Raw genomic sequence first — 25,651 nt, 5'->3', positions numbered from 1 at the left:
ACAAGAAAAAGGCACTCATCTACCACGCTGCCATCCCGGAGTCGCTCGCTCGCCTCCTCCCTCGCTCTCTGGGGACTCGACAGGGCTGGGGCTGGGGCTGGGGGTGGCCAGGGGCTCTGGGCCGGGCTGGCCACGGGGAGCAGGGAAAGTGGCGTTTCCAGCACAGACCAGACAAGGCAACAAAATCTTTGGTATCAGACGTGATTTTCAAATCACAGAAATTGAAAACTCAAGTGAGGTAGCCTTTAGTCTCGGGTTCTCACTAGAAATGTCTTTGCATCCTTGAGGGCCTGTGGCATTTACTCTTTTTTTTTCTTTTTCTTTTTTTTTCTTTTTCTTTCTTTTCCTTTTTTTCCTTTTTTTTTTTTTTTTCCTGTTGTGTTTTTCACTTCCCAAACCAAGGCCCCCTTCCTGGCTTTTCAGCCCTTGAATACTACTCGATGGGGTTCAGGAATCCACCACCATCGTCACCACGTCACGACAAGACGAAGAAACAACATCAGGGGAAAAAATCAGTGGCGGGGAGCGGGGTCCTGGGGGGATGAGATTCCCATTAGGTTTTGGGTTCTGGTTGGCAAAATACGCTGCGGCACCCGCCCCTTCCTGCTCTTCCCTCTCTCCGATCCCTCTCTCCCGCCCTCTGTCCAGCAATGCATTGGTTCAGTTTGGTGTGACCGTGTCCAGTCTGACACCCCCCAGCCCCTCCACCGCCCACCTACCCCAGGAGCTCTTTGGTTCAAGACGTCCTCTGACCCTGCCTGCTCAGGGCTTCGTGTGCAGGGCTTTTTTTCTTTCTCTCTTCATTCTTTCGTCCTTTCTTTCCTCTTTTTTTTGGGGTGGATTTTGGTTTTGGTTTGTTTTTTTTTTTGGTTTTGTGGGGTTTTTTTTTGGTGAACACATACCCTTTTCTTCTCGTCTCGTTTCTTTTCTTTTCTTTTTTCCTTCTTTTCAACAAGGTGCCTTCCTGTGACACAACTGATCACTCTCAAAGTAAAGTGAATCGAAGAAACCATAGCGCTAGAACACAGATGGTACTTTTTACCCGCATAAATTCAAGAGTATCCCTTTTTCTTCGTTGATGGTTGGTTTTGGAGGATATTTTCCCCAAGTGGTGGGGGAAGAAGGGGACCTTGCCTCCCCTTTCATCCCCAAGCCTCTCCCAGCCCTTCCCCGTCCCCAGCGGCACCTCCTGCTCCTCGGAGCCCTCGGGGGGCTGGGAGAGGGCTGATTGTAAGGGTTTGGCCTCGTGATTGCTTTTTTATATGGCACAAGTCACCATTGAGAGCTCGGAGGAAACGATCCCTTTGAAGCTAAGTACCATTGCTCCAGAAATCCGCGTTTAAGGCAGGTTGTTAATTGGCACAAAAAAAAAAAAAAAAAATCTGGTGTCTTTTTGGTAAGTTGCCGGTCTTTGCTGAGCTTGTTTGGTTGTGGTTTCGGTTGTTATTCCTTTTTTTCAGAGGGGTGGTTTTTTTCCCTTTCAATCTTGTCGGGGAGTTTTCCCCCTTCTCACACCCAGGGCTGGATTTCGCCACCAGATCCCTCGGATTTTTCTTTTCCCACCATGCACCGATGTTGGTTCCCAGGAGGGAATTTTTTTTTGGTTGTTGTCATTGGGTTTTTGGTTTTGTAATTTCTTTGGTAACAGAGATGAAGAGGGGGGATGGGAGGGGACAAGAGTGTGTGTCGAGGGGCGGATGGGGCGAGATGCAAAGCCAACAAATCTGCTTTGTCTGTGTCCATTCCTCAGCCGAAAAGTGAACCAGAAATCCAGAGGTGAAAGGTGGAGCCAGTCACCAGGAAAGATCAGATCCTTCTCTCCAAGTCTCTCCTCCCGTCTCCTTTCGAACAATTGTTATTTTTAAATACCCGATTTCTGTAGCTAAAATGTGCTTCTCTGACCTGCTGGGGCGCCGGGTGGCGCGGAGCAGCTGGGGTCCCCTCGGGACGGGGGTGCTCGGGTCCGTGGAGGCAGGAGGGGACTCCTTCGCCGTGGAGCTTCTCCGGGAGGGATCTGGGGCCGGGGCGCTCTCGTGGGTCGAGGGCTGTGAGTGTGTGAGGGGCCTGGGGTGTGGGTGCTCCTGGGAGGGTCCTGGGGGGATCAGAGGAAGGTGCCCATAGAGGATATGAGGGGTGCAGGAATGTCCTCAGCCAGGTTTCCAAAACCCTCAAGGGACAGAAGTGCCACGTGGCGATGGCACAGAGGGTCTGGCTGCCTTGGGGAACCCACTGCACCTCAGCAGGGGAAAACCTCCAGCAACCACAGCCCTGGCAGCAGCCCGGGAGGCCTCCAGGCACACCAGGAGCACTTTCCCTGCTCAGCCTGCTTTGAACCGCGGCAGGTTTGGCCCTGGTCCAGTGGGGTTGTGCCAGAACCCAGCCCATGACAGCACTCCTTGTGTCACCCCCACCTTTACCCCTCCCCTGTGGGAGCTGTAAGGATGGCTGTGACAGAGATCAAGGTTGGGCGAGAGGTCAGGATGGGCCCCTCTCCCCAAAAACCTTTGTGGGCAGGTGAAGACAAGGCTCTGTGATCCCCAGGGACCAGGGATGCTTCCTTCCAAACAGAGCCTCGCTCCCTCCCTCCATCCCACACCACCCCTTGCTCCACAAGGGTTTCCTCTGAGCCCTCCTGGAGACGGAGCTGCCCTGGTCACAAACCCTGTCCCTGCTCCACGAGCTGGCAGGATGTGGCAGCACAAGGTGGCAGCAGGAGGTGGCCCGAGGCCCATCCATGGGTGACACCCGGCTGAGGGTTTGGGAGGCTGATGGACCCACCCCAAAAGCACCCACCCCGGTCAGGCCATGCGTGTGAGTCTGGGGTTGGCTTTGTCATGAGGGGGACATCCAGGAAGGGGCAGGGAGGGCTGGGGGACATCATGCTTTGGAGAAAGTGCTTGTAGACGACGAGGGGACCCCGGGGTTGGCGCCCGGCTCCTCCTGCCAGCGGTTCATGCACCGCCGGCGGGCGTTCATGAAGAAGTTGCTGACGGTGTTGAGCTCCAGGCCCAGCTGCTGGGAGATGGTCATCTGCATCTCCTTGGACGGGCGCTTGTTCTCCTTGAAGATGGCGATCAGGGTGCGGCGCTGCAGGTCCGTGAAGACCAGGCGCTGCTTCTTGGGCTGCAGGCTCCGGTCCTTCTGCTGCTCCTGCTCCTTGCGTTTGCAAGCTGCAGGCGTTCAAGAGAGAGAACAGGGCTGTTAACTGGGGCTCCCCACCCTGGCCCGCGTGCAGGCTGCCCGGCTGCCTCCCGAAATCCAGGCCCTTCCCTCCAGGAAACTCGCTGGCTCGTGTCCCACCGCTCCCTCCTCTTCCTCCCTGTGCACCTGAGCACCTGCTGAGATGGGACAGTGGCCTCTTGTGACACCGGTGTGACAAAAGCCCAGGGGAAGGCCAGGAGAAGTGTCAGCATCTGCAGCTGACCCTGGGACTAGAGACTGAGGAAAGCCCAGGACTGCTCTGCTCACAGAGACTGGCTACCGGGATCCATCCCCAAATCCATCGGCCTCCCTCAGCACGGTCTCACTCGCCTCCTCATCACCTCTGTGGGTCTCCCTGGAGGACTCAGGGACCCGGTGTCTCTTGGCCACCCCATCCAGCTGCCAGCTCGGAAGTGCAGGGAAGAGCCGGGGACAAGGACATTATGGAAAGGTCACTCTGCAGCCTCCACATCCCACAGCACCAGCTTGGAAGGACCGATCATGGATGCACCTGCTCTGGGAAGGGGTTTTCCTGCCTGAGTCACTGGAGGCTCCAGGAAATTCTGTCTCCCCTGTGTGCCTTTGCTACCAGATCCTCGGGCACATTTGTCAGCATCGAATTAAAAGCCTTCCCTACAGGTTTGGCCCAAGCCAAAGGTCAACACAGAGGGGATGTCATGTGGGGAAGGACAGCGAGAGCCAGGAAAGCCCCCCTGACCCCACCCCACTGCATGAGGGCAGAGGGGGGAGTGAGTTAAATAAAGAAATAAATGAATTTTAACTGTGGGGATATCAAGCACACTGTTGGTGGAAGAGGTGGGGCAAGGGGACCTTTGCTATGGTGTTTTCCTAGAAAACTATGGAATGGTGCAGGCAGCTGATCCAGTCCCTGCTCAAAGCAGGGTCGGCCCTGAAGCTGTCGAGGTTTGATGTGGGTGCTCACGGACTTGAATGCTCGGGACTCAACCAGACACGGAACTGCAGGAACCTGTGATGCCACAGGCAAGGCAGGGCATGGATCTGACCCTACACGGCTGGGAACAAAGCATTTCCTCCTAGGAAGCTCCGAAAAGAGTGAGCAAACCGTGGGCCAGGGGAAGTCCTGCTCTTGCCCAGGGCAGCAGCAGTTTTCAGCCTTTGGGATTTCTCGGTTCAGATCTTCTGGAGGATTTTGCAGGGAGGGCGCAGGTCCCTTGAGATATTTGCTGTCTGGGTGGCAGATTTCAACTGGCTTCTCTCAGGCACCTGCAGGAGCCTCTTTGGCCTGGAGGGGTCAAAGCAAGTTCCAAGCTCCAAGCACAGAGCCTGGAGGGACTGGAGGCCAAGGCAGAAACGCTGCAGGGATGGGGCAGCACAGGACAGGTATTCCCCGTGGGCTGAACACCTTCCTGCTCTCCCAACACACCTCCACAGCCCAAGGGGCGGCCGTGTGTAGCCTAGGAGGAGTGGGAGGATGTTTGGAGTCATGTCTTCCTCACTAGAACACAAGCAAGCTCCTCCTCCTGTAGTTCCTCAGCTGGCTGCCCCTACAAGCCCTCTCCACATCACCTGAGAGAGGATGATGTCCACCCCTTCCACCCAGAGCTGGGCAAATCTGGAGCTCAGTGAAGCAGACAGCTTATCCAGCAGATTTAGCTCTGTGTCCCAGCTGCTGGGCTCGCTCCTGGCCCTGTCCCCACGTGGTGCTGGAAGCCACCAGTTCTGCTCCCACTGGGGTAGGGGATGGGAGGCACCGAGCTGGACACAACCAACCACTCTCTGTCCGAATCAGCCACCCCTGGTACAGCCAGTGGAGAACCTTCCCCTCCCCTTCTCCCCCCGGGCAGGTTTGGCTGCAAAGGAACAAAGGGACACTCTGAGTGATGCCAGGGGACCCTGTCCCAGGGGTACCTTACTCAAACAGCCAGCAGAGAATGTGGAAACCTACCCTATGACCATCAGATGCTTGCAAAAAGAACAAACAAAAAAAGCCTTTATAGAAAATTTGACTTTTTTCCCCCAGACATGAATTTAAAAAAAAAAGACCCTCCCCAAACTTCCCCCCCAAGCCAAACAACAAACAGAAAAATTCCCCCCACACTTGTGCCCCTCGCCCACCCTTCCCGCGCCCTCCCGGCACCCATGGCACGCTCAGCTCCTCCTGTGTCCATGGTGGGCTCCTCACACTCCATCCACAGGGCTTTTGCCCTGCAGGATGGTGCTTGGAATGTCCCCCACATCCCCACGGGACCTGTGGATGTGACCCAGCTGTCACCCTGGCAATCCACCCTGTCCTCTGGCTCTCCTGCCTGCTGGCACCCACTCCCACCACAGTGCTGGGCCGCCAGCCTGAGATTCAGCCTTTCAGCTTTCCAGCCTCACATTCCAACCCCCATCCCATTTTTAGGAGTGATTGTTACAACCCAGGCTCCCATAACAACCCCGAGCTCCGAGGCAAACACAAACCATCAGGGCCTTGCTGGTGAAACTGGGCTCCTGCAGCAAACCCGGTGCCATTGCTCAGGCACAGGTGACATCCCCCTCCCCACCCCTGAGCCCCCTGGTATTTTGGGTTATTTTTGGCCTGCGCTGCCGCCGGCGGCCGCATCCCACATTTCCTGTGCTCGTTTGTTTATTTATTAATTTCCCTTTCTGCTGACGCAGCCCAACACCCCTCTCCCCCAGCTCAATCTAATTACAGCTCCGCACAGCAGCGATCGATGGGGACGCTGCTCAGATCTATTTACGGCAGCCATCAACCCCTCAACGGAGGATCTTTTTCCCATTCCCCATCCCCTGGGCGCTGCTTTCCCAGGCAGGCTGGCGGTGGCCGTCCCCATGTCCCCGCAGGCAGCCAGGGACGAGGGGCAGCCAGGGGCACGGCTCTGACTCCCACCCAGATCAGCCATGGGTGAGGTGTTTTCTTTGTGCTTCAAAATCCCTTTTTCCCCCAAGTCCTAAGATCCAAACAACCCAACCTTGGCTTAATGTTGCTTTTCCATCATGTCCTTCCTGGCTGTCTGGGCTCAGCTGTGGTCGGTGGGGATGGGGTCATTTCCAGCCCTGCCTCTGCAGGATTTATTCCTGGGCTTGTCCTGCTCCTCCTGGGGCACAGAGGACCCTGGCAGTACCAGGACCAACCGTGGCAGAGATGGATTGAGGTCTCCCATGGCCGGGGGATGCTCTGTTGGCCAATAATGGGTTGGGCTCACCCGCAATGGGGGTTTTCTCCTCCCTCCACCTCTCCCCAGCTCATTTCATGCCCTCCAAACCCAACCAAGGAGCCCAGAAGTCACAAGGAGGGGAGGCCAGACGCAGTGGAATGGGGTGACAGCATGGATCCTTCCACACGCCAGGCACGCAATCCAAACAATCCCATCCCTAAGGCAGCTCTGACCTGGCTGTGGGAAAACCACAGGGAGCAAAGACAAGGAGGAACCTCGGGCAGGGAAAGCAGGAGGAAAGAGCTCCAGAAGCAGAGGCATCCCACCCTCCTCCCCGGAGGACTCTGCCGAGGGTTTCTGCCTCCCGGGAGCCTCACGTCAGAGGGAGCACGTTTTCCTTGACTTAACCTTGACAGCTCCGAGCGAAACATCTCCCAAATCATTTCAGAGGGGACATAATAGAGACAATCAAATGGCTGCTGCTCAGGAGCTGTGATTATGCCTCGCAGCGTGAACCCCGCTAAGCATTTAACTAATACCTGATGGCTTTGCAGGCTTCCGCAGCCTGCCAGTCCCTGCTTGCTCTATTACACCCACAAACCTCTGTTTTTCGGCCCCAGCGTGCTCTCCCTCTCCATTCACTTGCAATACAACCTGTAATTTTCTGCCCACTTTGCTTAAGTGCTGGTGATTTGTTGAAATCACAAAAGACAGCCAGGGGCTTTCAGAGCCGGTGCGCTGGCTGTAAGCAAGGTTAGGGGAGAAAAAAAACCTCACAAAAACCACCAGTTTCTCTCTTTTTCTCCTTGTCAAATCATCTCCCAGGGGTGGAAGGGGACCGAGGAGCGTTTATGGGCTCAGAGGGAGGTGGAGGAAGGGATGGAGAGGGGGAACCTGGATGTGGTTGGCCAGGTTGGAACAGGTTTCCCTGGGGCAAAGGTGGGATGAGCTGATGCCACTGGTGGGCACCGGGTGGGAAATGGGCCCTGAGCAAATCTGGCTTCTCTCCACGCCTTCAAGACGGGTCCAGCCCCTGGACTGCCTCAGTTTCCTCCTCTCCTTGAAGGGGCAGAGGGATCTGAAAGGAGGGTGTAGCCAGGTGGGGGTCGGTCTCTTCTCCCAAATAACAAATGATAGGAGGAAATGACCTCAAGTTGCACCAGAGAAGGTATAGATTGGATATTAGGGAAAATTTCTTCATGGGAAAGGTTGCCCAGCCCTGGCACAGGGTGCCCAGGGAAATGGTGGAGTCACCATCCCTGGAAGTGTTCAAAAAAGGTGCGGATGTGGCACCTGGGGACCTGTTTCAGTGGGGAACATGGGAGTGGTGCTGTGTTGATGGCTGGACTTGATCTAAGAGGTCTTTTCCAGCCTTAACAATTCCACGGTTCTGTGATGTCACTCCCCTTCCCAGAGAAGGGGGCTGGGTGTTTCTGGTTCAGCCCCCACCCCACTGTTCTGGAAGGTTCTGGGAGCTCCAGCTCCCAGCAAACAGGGGTGAGCCCAGTGCCTCACACAGGGTCGGAGTGAACCTCAGGGCATCTGCTCCCCCAAAGCTGGAGCAGAGCCTGGAGCAGACATCAGGGAGCTTTATCTCCAAACCAGAACCACTTTGGTGCACAGTGCCGGGGTGCTGGGGCAGCTCTGAGAGCTTGGTTTGACTTCTCTTTGCACTGTAGGAAAAGAGCCCAACGAGATTTGTCACAAAGAGGGGTCTCCAGCAGAAATTCAGATTTTCTCCAGCTGGGAGGACACGATGCTGACAGGACAGGCAGAGCAGTACAGAACAAAGGAAAAGCGCTCAAAAAAACAAACTTCAACTTTCTTTTTGCCTTTCTTTTTTTTTTTTTTTTTTTCTGAAACCCCATTTGGTTCCAAACACAGACGAACACACAGATGTGGTGTCAACCACAGAATGACCTGAGCAGAGCCTGCCCTGCAGTGCCCATTCCTGGGATCCCCCTGTTTTCAGCAGCACATGATAAAAAAAAGCACCTTCTGGGCTCCAAAACTTGTGGGGAATTTTGGGTGCCATGGTCCCAACAGCATCTGAGCCACTCCGCAGTGAAAAAAAGAGCTCAGAGGCCATTCAGAGTCCGAGAGAGGCGGTCAGGAGCTGCGATGCCGCTGCAGAGCCTCCCAGCCCTGCTGGGCAGGAACGGCACGGCCCAGCCCGAGCTGCCAGCCCCACACGTGTCCCCGTGCCACGTGTCCCCGCCTCGGTGGGGCCAGGCTTCCCCTGGCAGCCCGGGGAGGACGAGGAGAGCCCCTGGTCATTGGTATGCAGCCAGCGCTGCAGGGGGAGCCGCTTCCCCGAGCCCAGCAAATTAAATCTTCCTCTGAACGCTGCAAACGAGGAGATGAGATGAGATGAGACGAGATGAGATGAGACGAGATGAGATGAGACAAAGCGCTGCCGCCTGCGCTTCCCTTCTCTTCCCTGCCCTTCCCACGCCGAGGGTTTCGGTGGCTCATCGCAGGGAGCAGCTCTGATCCACCCGGACGGGGCTGCGAGGCTCTGCCAGCCGCCCACACCGACCACCCCACACACTGCCCACAGCCCCGGGGCTCCCAGGGGTTGGCACCTGGAGGGACAGGAGGGGAGAGGAAAGCACAAGCCTTCCGTCCTCCTTCCCGAGATGGGGGTCGTGTGTCTTCCCGATTTGGGATCATCAGAGCCGCCCCAACACGCAGAAGAGCCCCCAGGACACCTCATTTCCTCTCCTGCACTTCTCAAGCTTGGCCTGTTCTTCCACGGGCGGCATTTTCAGCTTTCGCAGCACTGAAGCAGACGGGTTTGCCTGGTCTGAGGGCGGCTGAAGGGATACAAAGGAGCTGTGGCTGCTGCAGCTGCGCTTGGCTCCATCCCTCCACATTTGCCCTGCTTTTATTCTTGTCCTTTCCAGGTGAGCTGTTCTGGCACCAAACCCCTCTCAGGGACACCGAAATGGTTTCACATGACTTAAAGAGGTGAGTTTGTTGTTAAAAGCATGTCCTTTCTGCAGGGGTTTCATTTTCCACTTGCTTTTCCAGCCACCTTTGTAAAGGCAGACCCGGTGCCCTGCCGGGCCCTCCCCATCACCCAGGGGAGCCGAGATCAGCTCATGGCTTTGCTGGAAAGTCGCTTCCCCCCATTTGTCCTATTTCCTCCCTTTCCAGGCCTTTCGTTGGACCAGGATCTGCTGCTTCCATTGTTCCAGTGGAGCCCACGGCCATCGGGAGCTGCTGCCGGGGACCGGCCCAGCTGCTGGTGTGAGGCAGGGCCGGACACGGGAGCCCTGGGAGTGCTCGAGGCTGCTCCGTTCTCCTCACTCCTCTCTCCGAGTCAGCACCACTTAACGTGACGGGAGCAAATTGGTGCTAATGAAGTGCCGGAGTCAGGCAGCAGCCGGCAGGGCCCGGAGGGATGGCAGTGCGGAGGGGATGAGGTGGGGGTGCGGCTGGAAAACCTCCATCCCCTGAAATAAGTTTTCCTTGGAATCAGTGGGACTTACTTGGGCTCAGCGTTGGTGCAAGAGCCCCAGCTACGGAATGGGGGGGCGGGGGGGGGAAGGGGAGTTTGGGGTTTGATTTGTGTCACAGCTGCAAGGGGGGGCTGGTGTTGAGTCAGACATTAGGGAAATGTTCTTCCCCCCGAGGCTGCTGGGCACTGCCCAGGCTCCCCAGGGAATGGGCCCGGCCCGAGGCTGCCAGAGCTGCAGGAGCGTTTGGACAGCGCTCTCAGGGATGCCCAGGCTGGGGTTGTTGGGGTGTCTGTGCAGGAGGGCCAGGGGCTGCACCGATGATCCCTGTGGGTCCCTTCCAGCTCAGGATATTCCAGGATTCTGCCATTCCGTGAGAACGAGGTAATGCTGGACAAGGAGCCTTGTCCCGGGGTGGCGTCCCTGTGACACTCATGGCATTGCCTGCCCTCTGTCCTCGCCCCTTCATGCAGGAAAGCAGCAGCAAGGATCTCCCCTCGGCATCAGGGATTCCCACCAGCCTGTCCCTGCCTCCAGCTGCTCCTGGACCTGAGGGTCTGAGCAGCTGGACAATGAACAAACTCAGCATCAATGACACATCTTTCATCGGAGCCTGTGTTGGTCCTGAGCTGGTCTCAGCAGAGATGGTGTCCAGGAGGGCCCAGAGCCATCATCAGCCACAGAATGTGTGCTGGAGAGAGGGAAGAGGCAGTGGGGGAAAAAACCCAAGAGTTTTCTGCATTTCCTGATTAAATCTGGTCCCGGGTGTGAGATGGGAAGGTCCCTTGGAGCTTGGCCGAGTCACTTCTCAGTGGGCTGCTGGATTTCTTCCTCTGCGGTGCAGGGAAAACCAGGGCAGTCTGTAATCCTCAGGGTGGCGTGTCCAAGGTTTGTGTCTCCAGGATGCTCTGAAGGTGGGCAGGATGATCTGCACAGGGACATCGGCTGTTCTGGGTCATCCCTGAGGTCCAGCAGGAAAGAGATCCCAGACTGGAGCCCTTCCAAGGTGTGAGGCCCCTCTCCAGGAGGCCCCCAGGATCTCCAGGCAGTTCACAGCCCTCTATCAGCCCATGTCACAGCCCGGCTCTGATGTGACCCCAAATCCCAGGTGTTCCCACCCGGCACAGAGCCAGGACAGCTGGCAGGTGCCCAGCCCGGCCTCCACACAGCAAGCAGGGCCCTGAGCACAGCCTGGGGGATGAACTCAGGGAGAGCAGCCCTGGGGAGAAGGACTTGGGGGTGTTGGTGGTGAGAGGCTCAACCTGCCCCGGCCATGGGCACTGACCCCAGAAACCCCCCCTGTGCTGGGCTGAGCCCCAGCGTGGGCAGCAGGGGAGGGGGGATTCTGCCCCTCTGCCCCGCTCAGCTGAGACCCCACCTGCAGAGCTGCCCCTGCCCTGGGGAACAACATCAGGAGCACGGGGTGCTGCTGGAGCCACTCCAGAGGAGGCCACGGAGCTGCTCCCAGGGCTGGAGCCCCTCTGCTCTGGAGCCAGGCTGGGAGAGCTGGGGGTGCTCACCTGGAGAGGAGAAGGCTCCAGGGAGAGCTCAGAGCCCCTTGCAGGGCCTACAGGGGCTCCAGGAGAGCTGCAGAGGGACTGGGGACAAGGCATGGAGGGCCAGGAGCCAGGGAATGGCTTCCCAGTGCCAGAGGGCAGGGCTGGATGGGATCTTGGGCAGGAATTGTTCCCTGGGAGGGTGGGCAGGCCCTGGCACAGGGTGCCCAGAGCAGCTGGGGCTGCCCCTGGATCCCTGGCAGTGCCCAAGGCCAGGCTGGACATTGGGGCTTGGAGCAGCCTGGGACAGTGGGAGGTGTCCCTGCCATGGCAGGGGTGGCACTGGATGGGCTTTGAGGTCCCTCCCAACCCAAACCGCTCTGGAATTTTGTGACAGCGGTGGGGACAAAACCGCATTCTGCTGCCCGGTGTGGCCCCTCAGGTGTGTTCCCCTCGCTACTCCGGCCCAGGGTGATGCCGGCTCCTCCCGGGCTGAGGGTGAGGGGGGGTCCCAGCCTCGAGGATCCCAGCTCGCACCCCCCCCCCGCCATTTCGGAGCGTTGGTCCTGCCCGACCCCCCCCCCCCCGTAGCCGGGAATGGTTTGTTCCGCCCCCCCGCAGCCGCGTTGGGCCGTCCCGCCGCGCTGGCGCCCCCCTGCGGATGGCCGGGCGCCCTCCCCCCCGGGGCGGTGGCAGTGGTACAGCCCGCCACGCCCCCCCGCTGCCCAATGGACCGACCCTTCCCCCCCTCACGCTCAGCGCGATGGGCCGGTCCGGCCGCTCCGCGCACACGGGACGGAGCGGTCCACTCGCGTCCTGGGGGGGGGGGACGGGGGACGGGATGGGCAGCCCCGGGAGCTGCCCGGCCCGGGTGCGGGGCAGGGAAGCTCCGTCATTGCCCCAGCACTGCCCATCACTGCCCATCACTGCCCATCATTGCCCCAGTGCTCCATCGCTGCCCCATCACTGCCCCAGCACTGCCTCAGCACTGCCCCAGCACTGCCCATCACTGCCCCATCACTGCCTCGGCACCACCCCAGCACTGCCCCAGTGCTCCGTCATTGCCCCTCGCTGCCCCAGCACTGCCCATTGCTGCCCAGCACTGCCCCAGCACTGCCCCAGCACTGCCCCAGTGCTCCGTCATTGCCCATCACTGCCCCATCACTGCCCATCGCTGCCCCATCACTGCCCAGCACTGCTCCAGCACTGCCCATCGCTGCCCCATCGCTGCCCATCATTGCCCCATCATTGCCCCAGCACTGCCCAAGCACTGCCCAGCACTGCTCATCACTGCCCCAGCACTGCCCATCGCTGCCCCAGTGCCCCATCACTGCCCATCGCTGCCCATCATTGTCCCATCAGTGCCCATCCCTGCCCCATCCCTGCCCCACAGCTGCTCCACTGTCACCCTCTACCGTGTCCCACCACTGTCCCATCACTGCCCAGCGCCTCTCCATCCCAACCCCACAACTGCTCCACACATATGAGGAGGGGGGCAGGAAAACCACCCCAAAACCCCCACCCAGGCACCACCCCTGTGCCCCCGGGGTGTCCCCGGCCGTCCTCCCACGCGCGTGGGCCGCTGTGGCGTGGCCGGCGCTAAGCCAGTGACTCTTAATACACCGGCCCGGCGTTATTAGTTCAGCTCCCAAGGCATTTCCCGCAGTAATTGCACTGATCTGCCCGGGATTATGCGCTGCCACTGTAACGATGGATGATGTTTTAATTTGAGCTGGGCATCTCCGGGGAGGGCAGGGCAGGACCGAGACCCCCTGAGCGCTGGGGAGGGCGCAGAGCCTTTTCAAAGTGCCGGTGTGGGGTGAAGGGGCTGCTCAGGGGTGCTTTAGAGTGAGGGGCAGCCAGAACTGGACACCGCTGGTCCCTCAGGCTGGTCCTGGCTGGGAGCTGAGCCAGCTCTACAACAGGGACACCAGTGATGCCCGCTGGATGGGGTTCGGCTTGCCCTGAGTGGCTGGGGAGGATTCTTCCCAACTCCCAAATCGCTGCTGGGGGCTGAATGACCAGTTCGTGCCCGCGGGGGGCTGCTCCCGGCCCCATCCTGCCGGGAGGGAAACCCACGGGAGAAAGGGCTTTTGCCTCCTTCCCTCCAAAGACAGCAGAGAAACTCCCTCCTCAACGTTACCTTTAAAAATGACCCCCACCCCGCGCTGTTCCTTCTGGTAAAGCAGCAATTAATCACGGCAAGGATGGGATAGATTTGTAATCAGCTCCCCCCTCCCACCGCCCCCATTTCGCAGCCCTGGGTGTTTTTCCTGCCCCCCGCCCCATTCCGTGTGGGGATGGGGCCAGCGCAGCCCATTGATCCTGCCCGGTCGATTTTATTGAAACTCCCACGAGTGGCTTTAACTGCGTGTTGGATATTGCTGGCACATCACTTTGATGGCGACGTGACCGGCGGGAGCTCGCGGGCAGGTTTGCAGGGAGGGCTGCGGGAAGGGGGGATTCACCCCGGAGGAGCTGCCCTATTCCCTGCCCTATTCCCCGGGAGGGAGCTGCCCGTCCCCAGGGCTTCCCCCCGAAGGTGGGACGGTGGGATGTGACAGCACAGCCCGGGGAAGGGGCTTAGGAGAAGTTAAAGGGAATGGCTTCTCTTGGAAAGTGGCTGGAAAAGGGGTTGGGGGGGGTAAAATGGGAGAGGGAAAGGGGGAAAAGGGCAAAAGAGAGAATGAGGCAAGAGGAAAGAGAATGAAGTGAAGGAAGAGAGAGAGAAGGAAGAAGAGGAAAAGGAGGAGGAGATGCAGAAGAAGAAAGAAAAGCGGAAAGAAAAATAAATAAAAAAAAAGATAAAAGAAAAAGAGAAATATAAGGAAAAGAAAAAGAGAAAGATAGGAAAAGGGGAAAGGAAAGGGGAAAGAAAAAGGAAAAAGGAAAAGGGAAACAAATGAAAAGGGAAAAGGAAAGAAGGGGGGGGGAGAAAAAGAAAAGGTAAAGAAAAAAAGCGAAAAGGTAAAAGGAACAGAAAACGAGGAGGAGGAAGAGCAAAGGGAGGCGAGGAGAAGAGGCAGCGAGGGGACCCGCCGGGTGCCACAGCTCTGCCCAAGCCCAACGCCCAGCAGCCCCTTTGTTCCCCACCTTCCGTCCCCCTTTCCATTCCTGCCTCTTTTCTCCCGCTCTGGCACAACAGGAGACGCTCCCGGGGGGCTCTGCCAGGTGACAGTGACGCTGCCAGGGGCTGCCCCCTCCCACCAGCAGCACCCCCGGGGTACCCGGGCTGGGCTCTGGGAGCACCGGAATGAATCCATCACCCAGAGGAAGCACAAACCCTCCAGAGACCCTGAAAAAATGCTGGGGTACGACGCTGAGGGGGGCATCTGAACCCCCCAATGCCCTAAATGTCCCCCCAAGGTCCCTTTTCCAGGGGGGTTATGGACCCCCCCAAGGATGAAGAAACTGGCTCACCCCCAGGTACCCACAATGGGGCAACCACCCTGCCACAGTGACAAAAACCAGAGCAAATAAACAATCTGGGTTTTTCTTGGAGGTTTTGAAGGCAGAGGAATCACCAGTTTGGGGTGGAAAAGGTTTTGGGGAGATGCTTTCAGATTTTCTCCAGGAAAAGCGAGCCAGTTTGGAATCAGCTTTCCTCAAAGAAATGCCCTGATTTTGATGATTTATTTTTCAATTTCTGTTCTTTCTGGCTGCCCGTGTGTGTGGGCAAGTGAGCGAGTGGCCTTGGGTGGTCCAGCAGGAATCCAGTAGAGGAGCTCCCTTGGGAATACCAGGGTAGGGATTCACTGCCTTCTGCTTGAGAAATGTCACCAAAATCCTGCAGTTTGGCCCCAAAAAGAGAGTTAACATCAGGCATTGATCCAGGGATCCATTTCCAGAGGCCTTGGGGTGACTCCGAAGCCTGGCAGGGCAGTGTCAGCATCCCACCTCCCCCTGCGAGTTGGGGGGAGATGGGGAAGGGACCCCCCATTCTGGGAGGGCTTTGGAAGCCCGAACCACCTTGGCATCATCGAGCATCCCATTCCAGCCAAACTGGGCCAGGTGCTGCTCCATCCACAGAGGAAAACCCAGCGGGATCCATCCCCCATCCCGAGCTGGAATTTATCTGGGGGGCACCACGTCAGGGCAAACAAGGAAAATGGGGGAAAATGCAGAGTAGGGCCAGATCTGTGGGAAAATTGCAGGGATGGGACGCTGCCACTGCGTTCCCCGGCCCTGTGCCGGGGTCTGCGCTGCTCCACAGTGGGAGCAGCTTCCCCGGAGCCGCTGAGATCTCTGTCAGCCCCTGATGCTATCGCCCGTCAGCAGCTCCCGGTGCATTTGCAATTTTATCCCTAATGGAGAGACTTCGCTCATTACCTGCTCGTTATCAGCCGGGAGGAGCGTGACTCCCACGGAGGGGCCTTATCTCCCGGCTGAAAGGCTCCGTGGCATCGCCGAGTTCCTCGGATTTGATAACCCGGCGCTGCCAGAGCTCTGCCCCACGCTGCCAAAGCCCCCGATCCCCACTGTTTCCCGGGGAAACTGAGGCACGAGGGGGTTGTGGATGCTCGGTCTCTCAGTCCACGGCCACGTCACAGCTGGTGTTGCTTCCACGTGGTGGCACTTGGTGTGGGGAAGCTTTGGGACATTTCCCAGTGGCCCAAGCCAACCTTGCCATGGCCCTTGGCTTCCCCAGACTGGGGCTGGGCACCTCTGTGGGCGCTCCTTGGGGACACCATCACCTTTGAGGATCGCTGTGGCCCGAGGTGTTTGCCCTGCTGTTGGTCCATTTGGGGGTTTTATAGGGTCCCTGACAGCCAAGCCTGATGCGTTGGGTTGCCGGCAGTGCCCTCAGAGCTGTGCCACACTCTGAGCGCCCTCAGCGCACCCAGCCGTGCAAGCCCCAGTGTTTAGGGCTCCCTGGATTCATTCCTACAGCAGGAGACCTCTGTTCTCCTCCAGCCTGGATGGGAGACCAGCAGCTCCCCTTGCTCATCATTCTGCTGAGCCCTGAGCTCAGCACAGCGGGCTTGGTACCCCTGGCATGGCAGCAGCAGCAGAAAAAGCTGCAATTTGCTCTTGCATCTTTCTTTTTTTTTTTTTTTTTTTTTTTTTGATCCAGATGTTGGGATTTTCCTCCCTTCTCCACAAGCAAGGGGAATACAGCCAGTCCCAGCCTCCCCACAGCAGCCCCTGCTTTCTCCTCCTGCTCCGTACGGAGATTTTCCATCTCCTTCTCCGAGGCTGGGCAGAGCTGAGCCACCCTGAGTCTGCCAGGGGTGACAAGGTTCCCCAGATCCCAAAGTGAAGACGAGCAATACAAGGAACACGAGCAACCTGCAGCCCTGCCCACCTCCGCCCACCGTCCCTGCATCCCACCCGTGTGGGGCCGTGGGCAAAGCATTGACTTCACCACCCGTGAAACACCTTGAACCCCAACTTCTGCAGCCATAAAACACCCGGACCCCCATGGAATCCCTCTTGAATCACTTCTGAACCTCCTCTCCTTGCACTACAGAAAGCACCAGTGTTTAGAGCAGTGGTGCAGGTCCCTAATGGAATATATATATATATATATAAATATGCTAAGATTGAGTTATTAAGGTCATTCTTGAAATCTTACCCATGCCCATACAAACATCTCTCAAATTTAATATCGGGTCTTTATTTTTCAAATACCCTGGTCCCTCCTTCCAGCACCAGAGAATCCACGCCACCTTTTTCCTTCGCTATTTTTTAACAACCCCAAATGTTTTAAAAATCCATTTCTCCCGTCCAAGACCGACTTGGTTTACGTCCTGCTGGATACAGAGATCACCCTGTATCATTCGAGGTATTAACAAGATTTTTGAATTTCCATTAAATCAGCAAATTTTGCCGTTCGATGGCCCCGGTCCTGCACGGAGCCAGGATTAAACACACTCAGCTGCCAAAAGCTGCTTCTCGCCAGCACCTCCCCGCCCCAGCGCCTCCCTGCATCACTCCCATTGCTTCTGGATGAGGATGGATGGGCTGGAGGGGAAAATTTTGGCCTCCAACTTTCTCATTTGGGCCAGTTGGCTGGCCCCAACCTCTCTGCACTGCCCTTGGTGCTGTGCAGAAGTAGGGCCATGGCAAGTGCACATCCCAGCTGGATCAGACCATATCCCGGGTTGATGGGACACATCCCGGGTTGATGGGACACCTCCTGGGTTAATGGGACTCATCCTGGGTTCCTTTAAGCCTCAGCTTCATGCTAAACTACAGGAATTTGGACATCTCAGCTCAAATCCAGAAAAGAACCCATGGCCAGAGCCATGCAGGAAGTGTGGATATGGGGTGAGGGCAGATCAAAGCTGCCCAATGCCTCCGTTCCTGCTCAGGGTGCCTGAACCTTTCCAGGAAACCTCAGGGAACCTCAGGAGACTCTTCCTCCCCAGGCAGCGAAGTGCTGGGGCTGGGGGATGACGGGTCCAGCTCTGTCCCAGCTGGGGAGGCAGCAATTCCCGCAGGGAACGCAGCCTGTCCTAAGGCAGCAGCGTCCTAAATTGCACCCCAAGGTCTGGAACAGGAGCACAGTTGGATTTCCACACCCCCACTGAGCTGCCAAGCCTCAGTTCATTCAAACCAGGCTCTGATGGAGTTTATTTCATTTTAAATCTTGTTTTTGTGTTCGTGTTTCCAGTCAGCCATCGCCACCCTGCTCCAAGCCCACCATGGCCTCACACCAGGAGCCCCCTGTGCCGGGAGGTTTCTGCGGGGATTTGTGTTCCCTTTGCACCCAGGTGATGCCCAGGGCAAGGCAGGACATTCCCAAGGCAGGAAAACAGGAGCCTGGGCCCTGCCTCTGGTCTTCTCCTGCCTTCACCATCCCTCTGCCTCCTCTGCTCTTTTGGCACCAAGGAAGCTGGGCAGAAAATGAAGTGATGGGAGCACAGAGCTTCTTCCTCAGCTCCTCAGTGGGGCACGGATGCCCTCCCAGAGCCACAGGCTCCCCGGCCCTGCAGCTGCCTCTGAGCAGAATGAGAAAATATTGGATTTGTTTTGTGAAGGGAAGAAAAAAAAAAAATCCAATATTCTGTCTGCGATCCCAGACTCTGTGCCTGGTTATGGCAGGAAAATGCTGTAAATCTCCCCTTTCCCCACCAGCTGGGAGAGAAAAACCCCTTTTCTTTTAATATTTTTATTTTTCTCCTGGTCTAAGCCCCATCATTTTGCAGTCAGCTCTGCAATCTCTTTGTTGACCAGGGCTTAAACCTGCTCTCCCGGCTCCCCCGACCCCGGGAAGTCGCCTCGCACACCCTTCCCAGCAGCTCCCAGGCAGCGGCAATGAGATTTTAATAGATGTATTTTCAAATTAGTTCTGGGCCTTTCAAGACTTATCAGTTAAATGAGGTTTTTCAAATTGATTCAAAGGTCACTCCGAGAGTTTTCTCTTCTCTGTTATCTCTCCCTTATGGTTTCAGTGGCGATTGACAGGACAAGGAAAAAAATTATCACCCCCGTGTTGTACACCCAGAAAAAGATAAACCCAACAAAAACCCACCCAAAATGTGAACCCAAAAAAAAGAAAAAAGGAGGCAGCAAGAAAAGCCCCAGGTGCGGCCCCCGGGGCTGGGCCGATGTGCAGAGCCCGTGGGGGATTTGGGGAGCAGCGTTTGGGGGAGCAGAACCCCGCGGGCGCGGGTGGGTGGGAGCCGGCACCCCGCGGAGAGGGGAGGTTATTTCCTGCGGGGTGGGGGGAAGGAACCCCATTTAATGTTTAACCTGCGGGAGGTTTATTGGCCCCTTCTGACGCGCAGATTGGGAGCAAACAGAAAAACAGCCGCGGGCGGAGTGAGGCCGGGGCGCGGTGCGGGGCGCGGGTGCGGAGCACGGAGGGGTGCGGGGAGGCGCGGGACGTGGGGTTCAGGCAGTGAGAGACACGAGGAGGTGCGGGACACGGTGCAGGGTGAGGAGCGGGCACGCCGGCGGTGGCTGCTCCGTGCGGGCGGCTCCGCACCGGCGGAGGAAGTCTCCTCTTATTCATGGAATCCCAGAACGGGTTGGATCGGAAGGGATCTTAAAGCTCATCTCGTTCCAACTCTATTAACGTGCTAAAGAAAAAATATAGCAGGATAAAATAGTAATTTAAGGAAAAAAAATCAAGAAATTCAAGGTTTTTTAAAAAATACAATCCAAACCAAAATAAAAACCCACTCTTTTTTTTCTTCTTCTTCCCAACGGGGACAAAGCTTTGCCACCTTTCCCGAATCTTTCTCCGACTCCCGGCTTGGGCAGCTCTCCCGGGCCGGGAGGAGCCGCTGGGAGCCGGGACCCCCAAACTCTCGTTTTCGCCCCTTTTACGGCTACAAAACCCATTCGCTCCCGGTCCTGCAAAGCTCCCGCGGCTGCGGCGCCTTTTCCCCTTCGCCTGCGGCCACGCGCGGATCGAAAGCAGCGAAACCGTCCGCGGTTTTCCGCCGCTCTCCCGGGCCGGAGCCGGGCCGGGGTCGGGGGCCCGGGGCCGGGGTCGCCCAGAGCCGCCGCAGTGCCCGGTGGCCGCGGGCCGGGAGAAGCCGTCGTTGGGCCAAAGTCGTTTGAAAGAGGCTGAAATTAAAACAAAACTCGTGAAAAAATATTAAATATATATCTATATTTCCCGAGGTTTTATTCAGCGCCATCTTGTTCCTTTTTCTAGCAAGTCTGGGTATTAGTTCGCGGTATTAATTAGTGACATTAATTATTGGTGTTGTCAAAGCTCTCGGGCATTAGTTTTGGCCCAGCCCCGCGGTCGTGTTCGCAGTTTTGGGGTGGTTTTGGGGTTTGTGTTGAATAACGACGGTTTGTGCTGCGAAGGAGATATGTTCGGGGAAGGAATTCACTGAAGGAGAGGAAGAATTAAAAAAGAAAGGAGAAGAAAGGAAGAAAGAAAAAGAAAGGAAGAGAGGAGAAAGGAAGAAAGAAAAAGAAAGGAAGAAAGGAAAAGAAAGGAAAAATGGAAGGAAAAAAGAAGGAAGGAAAAAATAAGAGAAAGAAAGAAAGAAAGAAAGAAAGAAAGAAAGAAAGAAAGAAAGAAAGAAAGAAAGAAAGAAAGAAAGAAAGAAAGAAAGAAAGAAAGAAAGAAAGAAAGAAAGAAAGAAAGAAAGAAAGAAAAACCAAACAAAACGAACAAAACCAATTTAAAACAAAAAAATTAAAATGGAGAACGAAAAAACGGAGGTGGGGGGTGAGGGGTGGAAGTGCTGACGGAAAAATAAAAAGAAAGGTGGGAGAGGGAAAAGGGGAAGCGAATGTAAAAGCGGGAGGAACTGCCCGGCTCCGAGGGCTGCCCAGGCCAGCCGTACCCCACCCGCGGGGGTGAATTCCACGCACAGCCGCGGGGAAAACCACGGGAGGAGGCATCCCCCGAACGCCCCTTCGAGTTAGGGATGGAAGAAGACGGCGAGCGGGGAGCGCCTTGTCGCGAAAGGGCCACAACGGTGTTGTCGCCCTCCCGAAAAATATTCACGAGCGGATTTCCTGGTCCTGAGCGCCGGAATAAATCCGTGGCGGGGAGGGGGTTCCCATGTCGGGGGCGCTGGGATGGGAGCGCACCCACGGCCACGCGAGGCTGGAGGGCACCAAGGGACACGCGGGGTGGGAAGGCACCCACTGCCCTCTGCGGACACGCGAGGGTGGAAGCGCAGGAACGCGCCCGATTCCTCGTCATCCCACGGGGAAGAAGCCGATGCCTTTTCCGCCCCCAGGGCACGAGGGACAGGGGTTTAGCAGGTGGGGGTGTCAGACCCTTGCGGGGACCCCCAAAAGTGTCACAGTGGGAGCTCTCCGACACCCACGGGCCCTCGCAGGCCTCGTGGGGTGGTCACGAAGTTTGTGGAGATGAATCTGGAGCGGGCCCGGGGGTCTGCAGCCGCGACTGGGAATCGCAGAGATGAATGGCCCGAGGGGACGGGCTGGGCACCGCCAGCTGCTGCCCAGATGTTTCTCCGTGGGACCGCTCCTCTTCTGTGGAGCCCCTTGGGGCGAGCGGGGCCGGAGGGAGCTCGGGGCGGCGGGAGCTGCAGCCCCCTCGTCTCCCAGCTGAATAATTAATGGCTCATCTGCGGAGGGGGCGGCGGGATGGGGGGAACTGGGGTGGAAAGAGGAGAAAAGCGGCGGGTGCCATTTCTAGGGGCCCGGCGTGGTCATCGATCCTCGGCTCACTGACTCGGACTAATCCATCAGATGGACTCCTGCGGCCGGGCGGCCCCGGACCGGGACCAGGACCAGGACCAGGCCGGGTTCAAAAATAGGAACAAAAAAAAGAGACTAGGAATAAGAATAGGACCGGGACCAGAACCAGGACCAAGACCAGGAATAGGACCAGAAATAGTAATAGGAATCGGAATAGGAATAGAACCAGGACCAGAACGAGGAATAGGACCAAAAAGAGAAATAGGAATAGAACCAGGCCAGGACCAGGAACAGGATCAGAACCAGTACCAGTCCTTGCCCCGGCCGTTGCCCCACGTCCAACACTTTTTTTCCTTTTACCGGGAAGGAAAAATTCCGCTCGCTTGCCAGGTCCCTTCCCTGCTTGCGGGGGGCGAAGGTTGCAATCATCCGGACCCCTCTGGGCCCCCAGCGCGGGGCAGCCTGAAAGAACGAGCGGAGTCAACCCGAGGCCTCGGGCTGGGCCGGGCTGGGGATTCACCTGCATCGATCGGGGGGCTCGGGTCCGGCCCCCCCCCAGCGCGACCCCTTCCCCCAGACGCCGCTGCTCGGGGCAGCCGGGCCGGGGCTGAGCCCGAGGGGCTGGGACGGACCCCACGGCCGGGCCCGGGTGGGCGAGAGGGTGGCAGGAGCGAAACGAAAGCGGGACCCAGCAGGGCTCGGGGCCGGGAACAAAGCGGCAGGACCGGGGGGGCAGCTCGGCCGAGCCCCTCTGCGAGCGGCGTGGGGCGGCCCGGGCCCGCGTGGGGAGCGAGGTGCGGATCCACGGGCGGATTCGTGACCGGAGGTTGGGTTGGTGGTTGGTGGTGGGTTTTTTCCTGTTTTCACAGAGAGCAAATGAGCAAATCCCGTTCCCCGGAAATCTGGGGGGTTAATTCCCGTAAATAATGGGGACATGGCGGCCCTGGCGCCGGGGGAAGCGGCGCCGGGGAAGAAAAATCATTTTGGGGAGAATAAATCTCCCACGGCGGCGAGAGGAGCAAAGAGGTGACAGCAGGGACAGGGACCCTCCGAGCCGGTTCAGGGACAGGGAACCCTGACCCGGGCCGGGGACAAGGACCTCTCGAGGCGGTCCGAGAACAGGGTTCCCCCCGAGCTTCCCCCAGCTGCGGCCGCCTTTTTATCATCACCATCACGGTTAATTTTAATTATTATTGCTATTATTATTTTTGAATTATTAATTATTATTTCCAATTCTGGCGAGCCAGAAGCCCAAGCCTGCTGCTCAATTAGCCCCAACAACGGGGGCATTAAACGGCCGATCGCGGCAGTGTTTAAATCTTTATTTACCAGAACCTTGTAAAGCCAGGAACAATTTGCATTCTATTAACTGCTTTTCAATAGGGCATCGACTGGAACTAAAAGATGCCACTACCCTGCCCTAATTAAAGAGCAACTGAATTACACTAAATACATATGAACGCTGCTCTTCCCCATAAATAACGGCGGGTCCTCGTCGCTGGCTTTGTCCGTCCCCACGGGGAGCTCGGATTTCTTAAAAAATAAATTAAAAATCACTAACGCGTGTTTTCTCCGCCACGGCTCGGCCCCGCGGAGCCAAGAGCTCCGGTCGTTTCCGGGGGGAGCGGCTCTGTGCCGGGGCTGGCGGGGAGCACCGGGCACGTCCCCGCTCGCCGCTGTCCCCCCTGTCCTACCCTCCGGCCCTTTTCCCCGTGACCCCCGCCCACCCTCGGCACAGAAGCCCGCGTTTCTCCCGGAAAGCCTCGGCCCAGCGCCGGCCCGAGACCGCGGGGAACGGCGCTGCGGGACCTCAACCCAGCTGGGAACCGGAGACACGGGGCAGGCGGGGCTCGTTCCTTCTGCCGAGGGCAGCCGGTGCCCGGAGGGAGCGGAGCGCGGCCCCGGTCCCGCAGCCCCGGCGGGATGGCCCGGAGATTCCCCTGAGCGCGGCCCCGGTACCGAGCGGCGGCGGCCGAACCGACCGCGGAGGAGTTCCAGGGTATCCCAGCGCCAAGGGGCCAGTTCGGCGGCACCGAGAGGGAAATCCCCGAGGCAGGCGGACGGGCGGCGGCGAGAGGCGGGCGCCTCTCGGCTCCCTCCACCCTCGATCCCGCATCTCTCGCGGGCAGCAGCAGGCCCAGGGAGGCGGGAGGTCGCCTTAGGTGTAACTCACCTTTAATCTAAATGCCTTCCCTTTGGTCTTAAGGTTACAAACCGGGTCGGTAACACCCGCCCGAGCTCGGCCCCAGTTGGCGATGGCAACCCCGGAACCCCCGAGGGTTCCCACGCGCGTTCGCAGCGCCCGCTGACCCACCCGCCCGGAGGTGCGGGGCGGGCGGCCCGAGCCGTGCCGTGCCGTGTCCTACCTGCCAGTCTGAGCGCCGACATCCTCTGAAATTCCGGCTCCTGCAACCATTTCCACATCCTGCGGAAAGTCTCCCGGCCGGACTTGAGCTTACTCCAGGGCTTGGGGTTCCTCAGCAGGTCCGAGAGGGTCCCCTGGGAGCGGCACAAGATCCTCTGTGCGAAGATGGCCTGCGGGATGCTGTACCGCTTCAGCTCGGCCGTGATCCGCTGGGCCACCTCCTTGGTGTTGATCTCCTCCACCTGCCCGGAGCCACCGGGCTGGGAGCCGGGGCCGGGCGCCGGGCGCTCCCGCTCGCCCAGCAGCGAGGGCGCCGGGCTGGCCGTGCGGGTGGCCGTGCGGGTGCATCCCGTTGAGCGGCGGCATCATGGCCGAGCTGGGCGCCGCCAGCCCCCGCGCCAGGTGCTCCTCGCCCCGGGACAGCATCGGCGGCGTGCGAGTCGAAGCCGTTGGGCGAGAGCATCTTCTCGTTGGGCAAGTGGCCGGCGGGGCCGTAGGGGGCCAGCGGCTGCTGGGCGTTGTGGAGGCTACCCAGCCCGTTGGGAAGCGGCGACAGGGGCTGCCCCATGGCCGGCATGTCCTTGGGGTAGTGGCTGTAGAGGTTGCCCATGGAGGCCAAGCTCCGCTCGTCGCGCATGAGGGTGAAGCTGCCGCTGACGTTGCCGGCCAGGCGCTGGTGCGGGTGGTGGTGGTGGTGGTGGTGGTGCGGGTGGTGGAACTTCTCCGAGACGGTGGAGATGGGCGGCAGGTGCTGCAGGGGAGTCAGCGTGGTGTAGGTGCTGCTCAGGCTCATGCCGGAGGGCGACTCGCAGGACATGCTCATGGCGGGGTGCAGCGGGGCTCCCAGGCTGTGCTCGCCGCGGTAGTCGCCCCCCTCCAGGATGGAGGCCATGCCCGAGACCATGGCAGGCCGCCCGTGCGGCACCAGGTTGCGGTGCGAGCTCTGCCGCCCGTGCGCGGGGCTCAGCAGCTCGGTGGGCTGCGAGTGCGGGACGCCGTGCAGGCTGCCCAGGTTCTCCATCGCCAGCTCCATGGTGGCCGCCGGGCTCTGCCGCTGCCTCGCCCGCTCGCTCGCTGCCTTCCTCCCCCACCCCCCCGCCGCCGCCGCCGCCGCCTCCTCCTCCTCCTCCACCGCCGCCCCCCCTCCCCGCGCCGGCTGCCCGGATTAATTCAGACTCCGCGCCCGGGGATCGATGTCCGCGCCCCGCGGTCAGGCCGGCATGGTGCGCCCGCCGCCCGCCCTGCCGGGCGCGGGCTCGGGGCGCGGGCCGTGCGCGGGGCTGTGCGCGGGGCGCGGGGCTCGGTGCGGGGCGGCTGCGGAGCCTCGGCCGCCGGCTCCCGGCAGCCTCGCTCTGGCCCGCGGCGTGACGTCAGCGCCGCCCCGCCCCGCCCCCCGCCGGACCGAGCCCCCCCCGCACCTCTCCCGGTGCCGCCGGGGGCGGGGGCGGGACGGGCGCGGGGAGCGCGGGGTCGCGCCGCGCCCTCGCCCGGAGCCCCGCCGGGGTCACCTTCCCCCCGCTCCGCGGTGACACCGCCGCCCCGGGGTGATCCCTTGCCACCGGGATGACCCTCCCCGTACCGGCTGGCACGCCCGCCCCGCCGCACCCGGTACCCAGCTCGCGTCCGGAAGCGCTGCAGGTGGCGAGTGCCCACCTGCGCCCCCGCACATCTGGCTGAGCCCAGCCCCCTCCCTGTGCACACATCTGGCTGTGCCAGCCGCCCCTGGATGTGCCTGTCCCCCCTTCCGCCGCTGCCTGCCCCGTTCTCCACCCCGTGCCCCTCCCAAGGGCCCGGCTGTCCCTGCCTACCCCAAGTATCCTGTCCCCGCAGCCCCGGCTTTCCCCATGCGTGTGCCCCCATCACCGCCTTTCCCCTGCCCCTCGGCTGGCACTGCCTCGG

At 59.1% G+C, this 25,651-nt stretch overlaps 1 protein-coding gene and 1 long non-coding RNA gene across 2 annotated transcripts; one reads left to right on the top strand and one right to left on the bottom strand.

The window, feature by feature from the left end:
• Positions 1-386: 386 nt before the first annotated feature.
• On the bottom strand, positions 387-24,804 carry ONECUT3 (one cut homeobox 3). Its single transcript, XM_039565956.1, is given in 4 exon segments — positions 387-3,170; positions 23,754-24,061; positions 24,063-24,185; positions 24,187-24,804. Coding segments are annotated over 4 exon segments (1,323 nt in total). The 5' UTR covers positions 24,786-24,804; the 3' UTR covers positions 387-2,877.
• LOC104696906 lies at positions 8,639-10,627 on the top strand. Its single transcript, XR_753100.3, has 3 exons — positions 8,639-9,314; positions 9,504-9,772; positions 10,150-10,627. It is a non-coding gene; the product is annotated as an uncharacterized LOC104696906 (long non-coding RNA).
• Positions 24,805-25,651: the final 847 nt, after the last annotated feature.

The sequence above is a fragment of the Corvus cornix genome, chromosome 28 (assembly GCF_000738735.6).
Source record: "Corvus cornix cornix isolate S_Up_H32 chromosome 28, ASM73873v5, whole genome shotgun sequence".
In the NCBI taxonomy this organism is placed as follows: Eukaryota; Metazoa; Chordata; class Aves; order Passeriformes; family Corvidae; genus Corvus; species Corvus cornix.
This window is presented reverse-complemented; position numbering and strand designations above follow the sequence as displayed.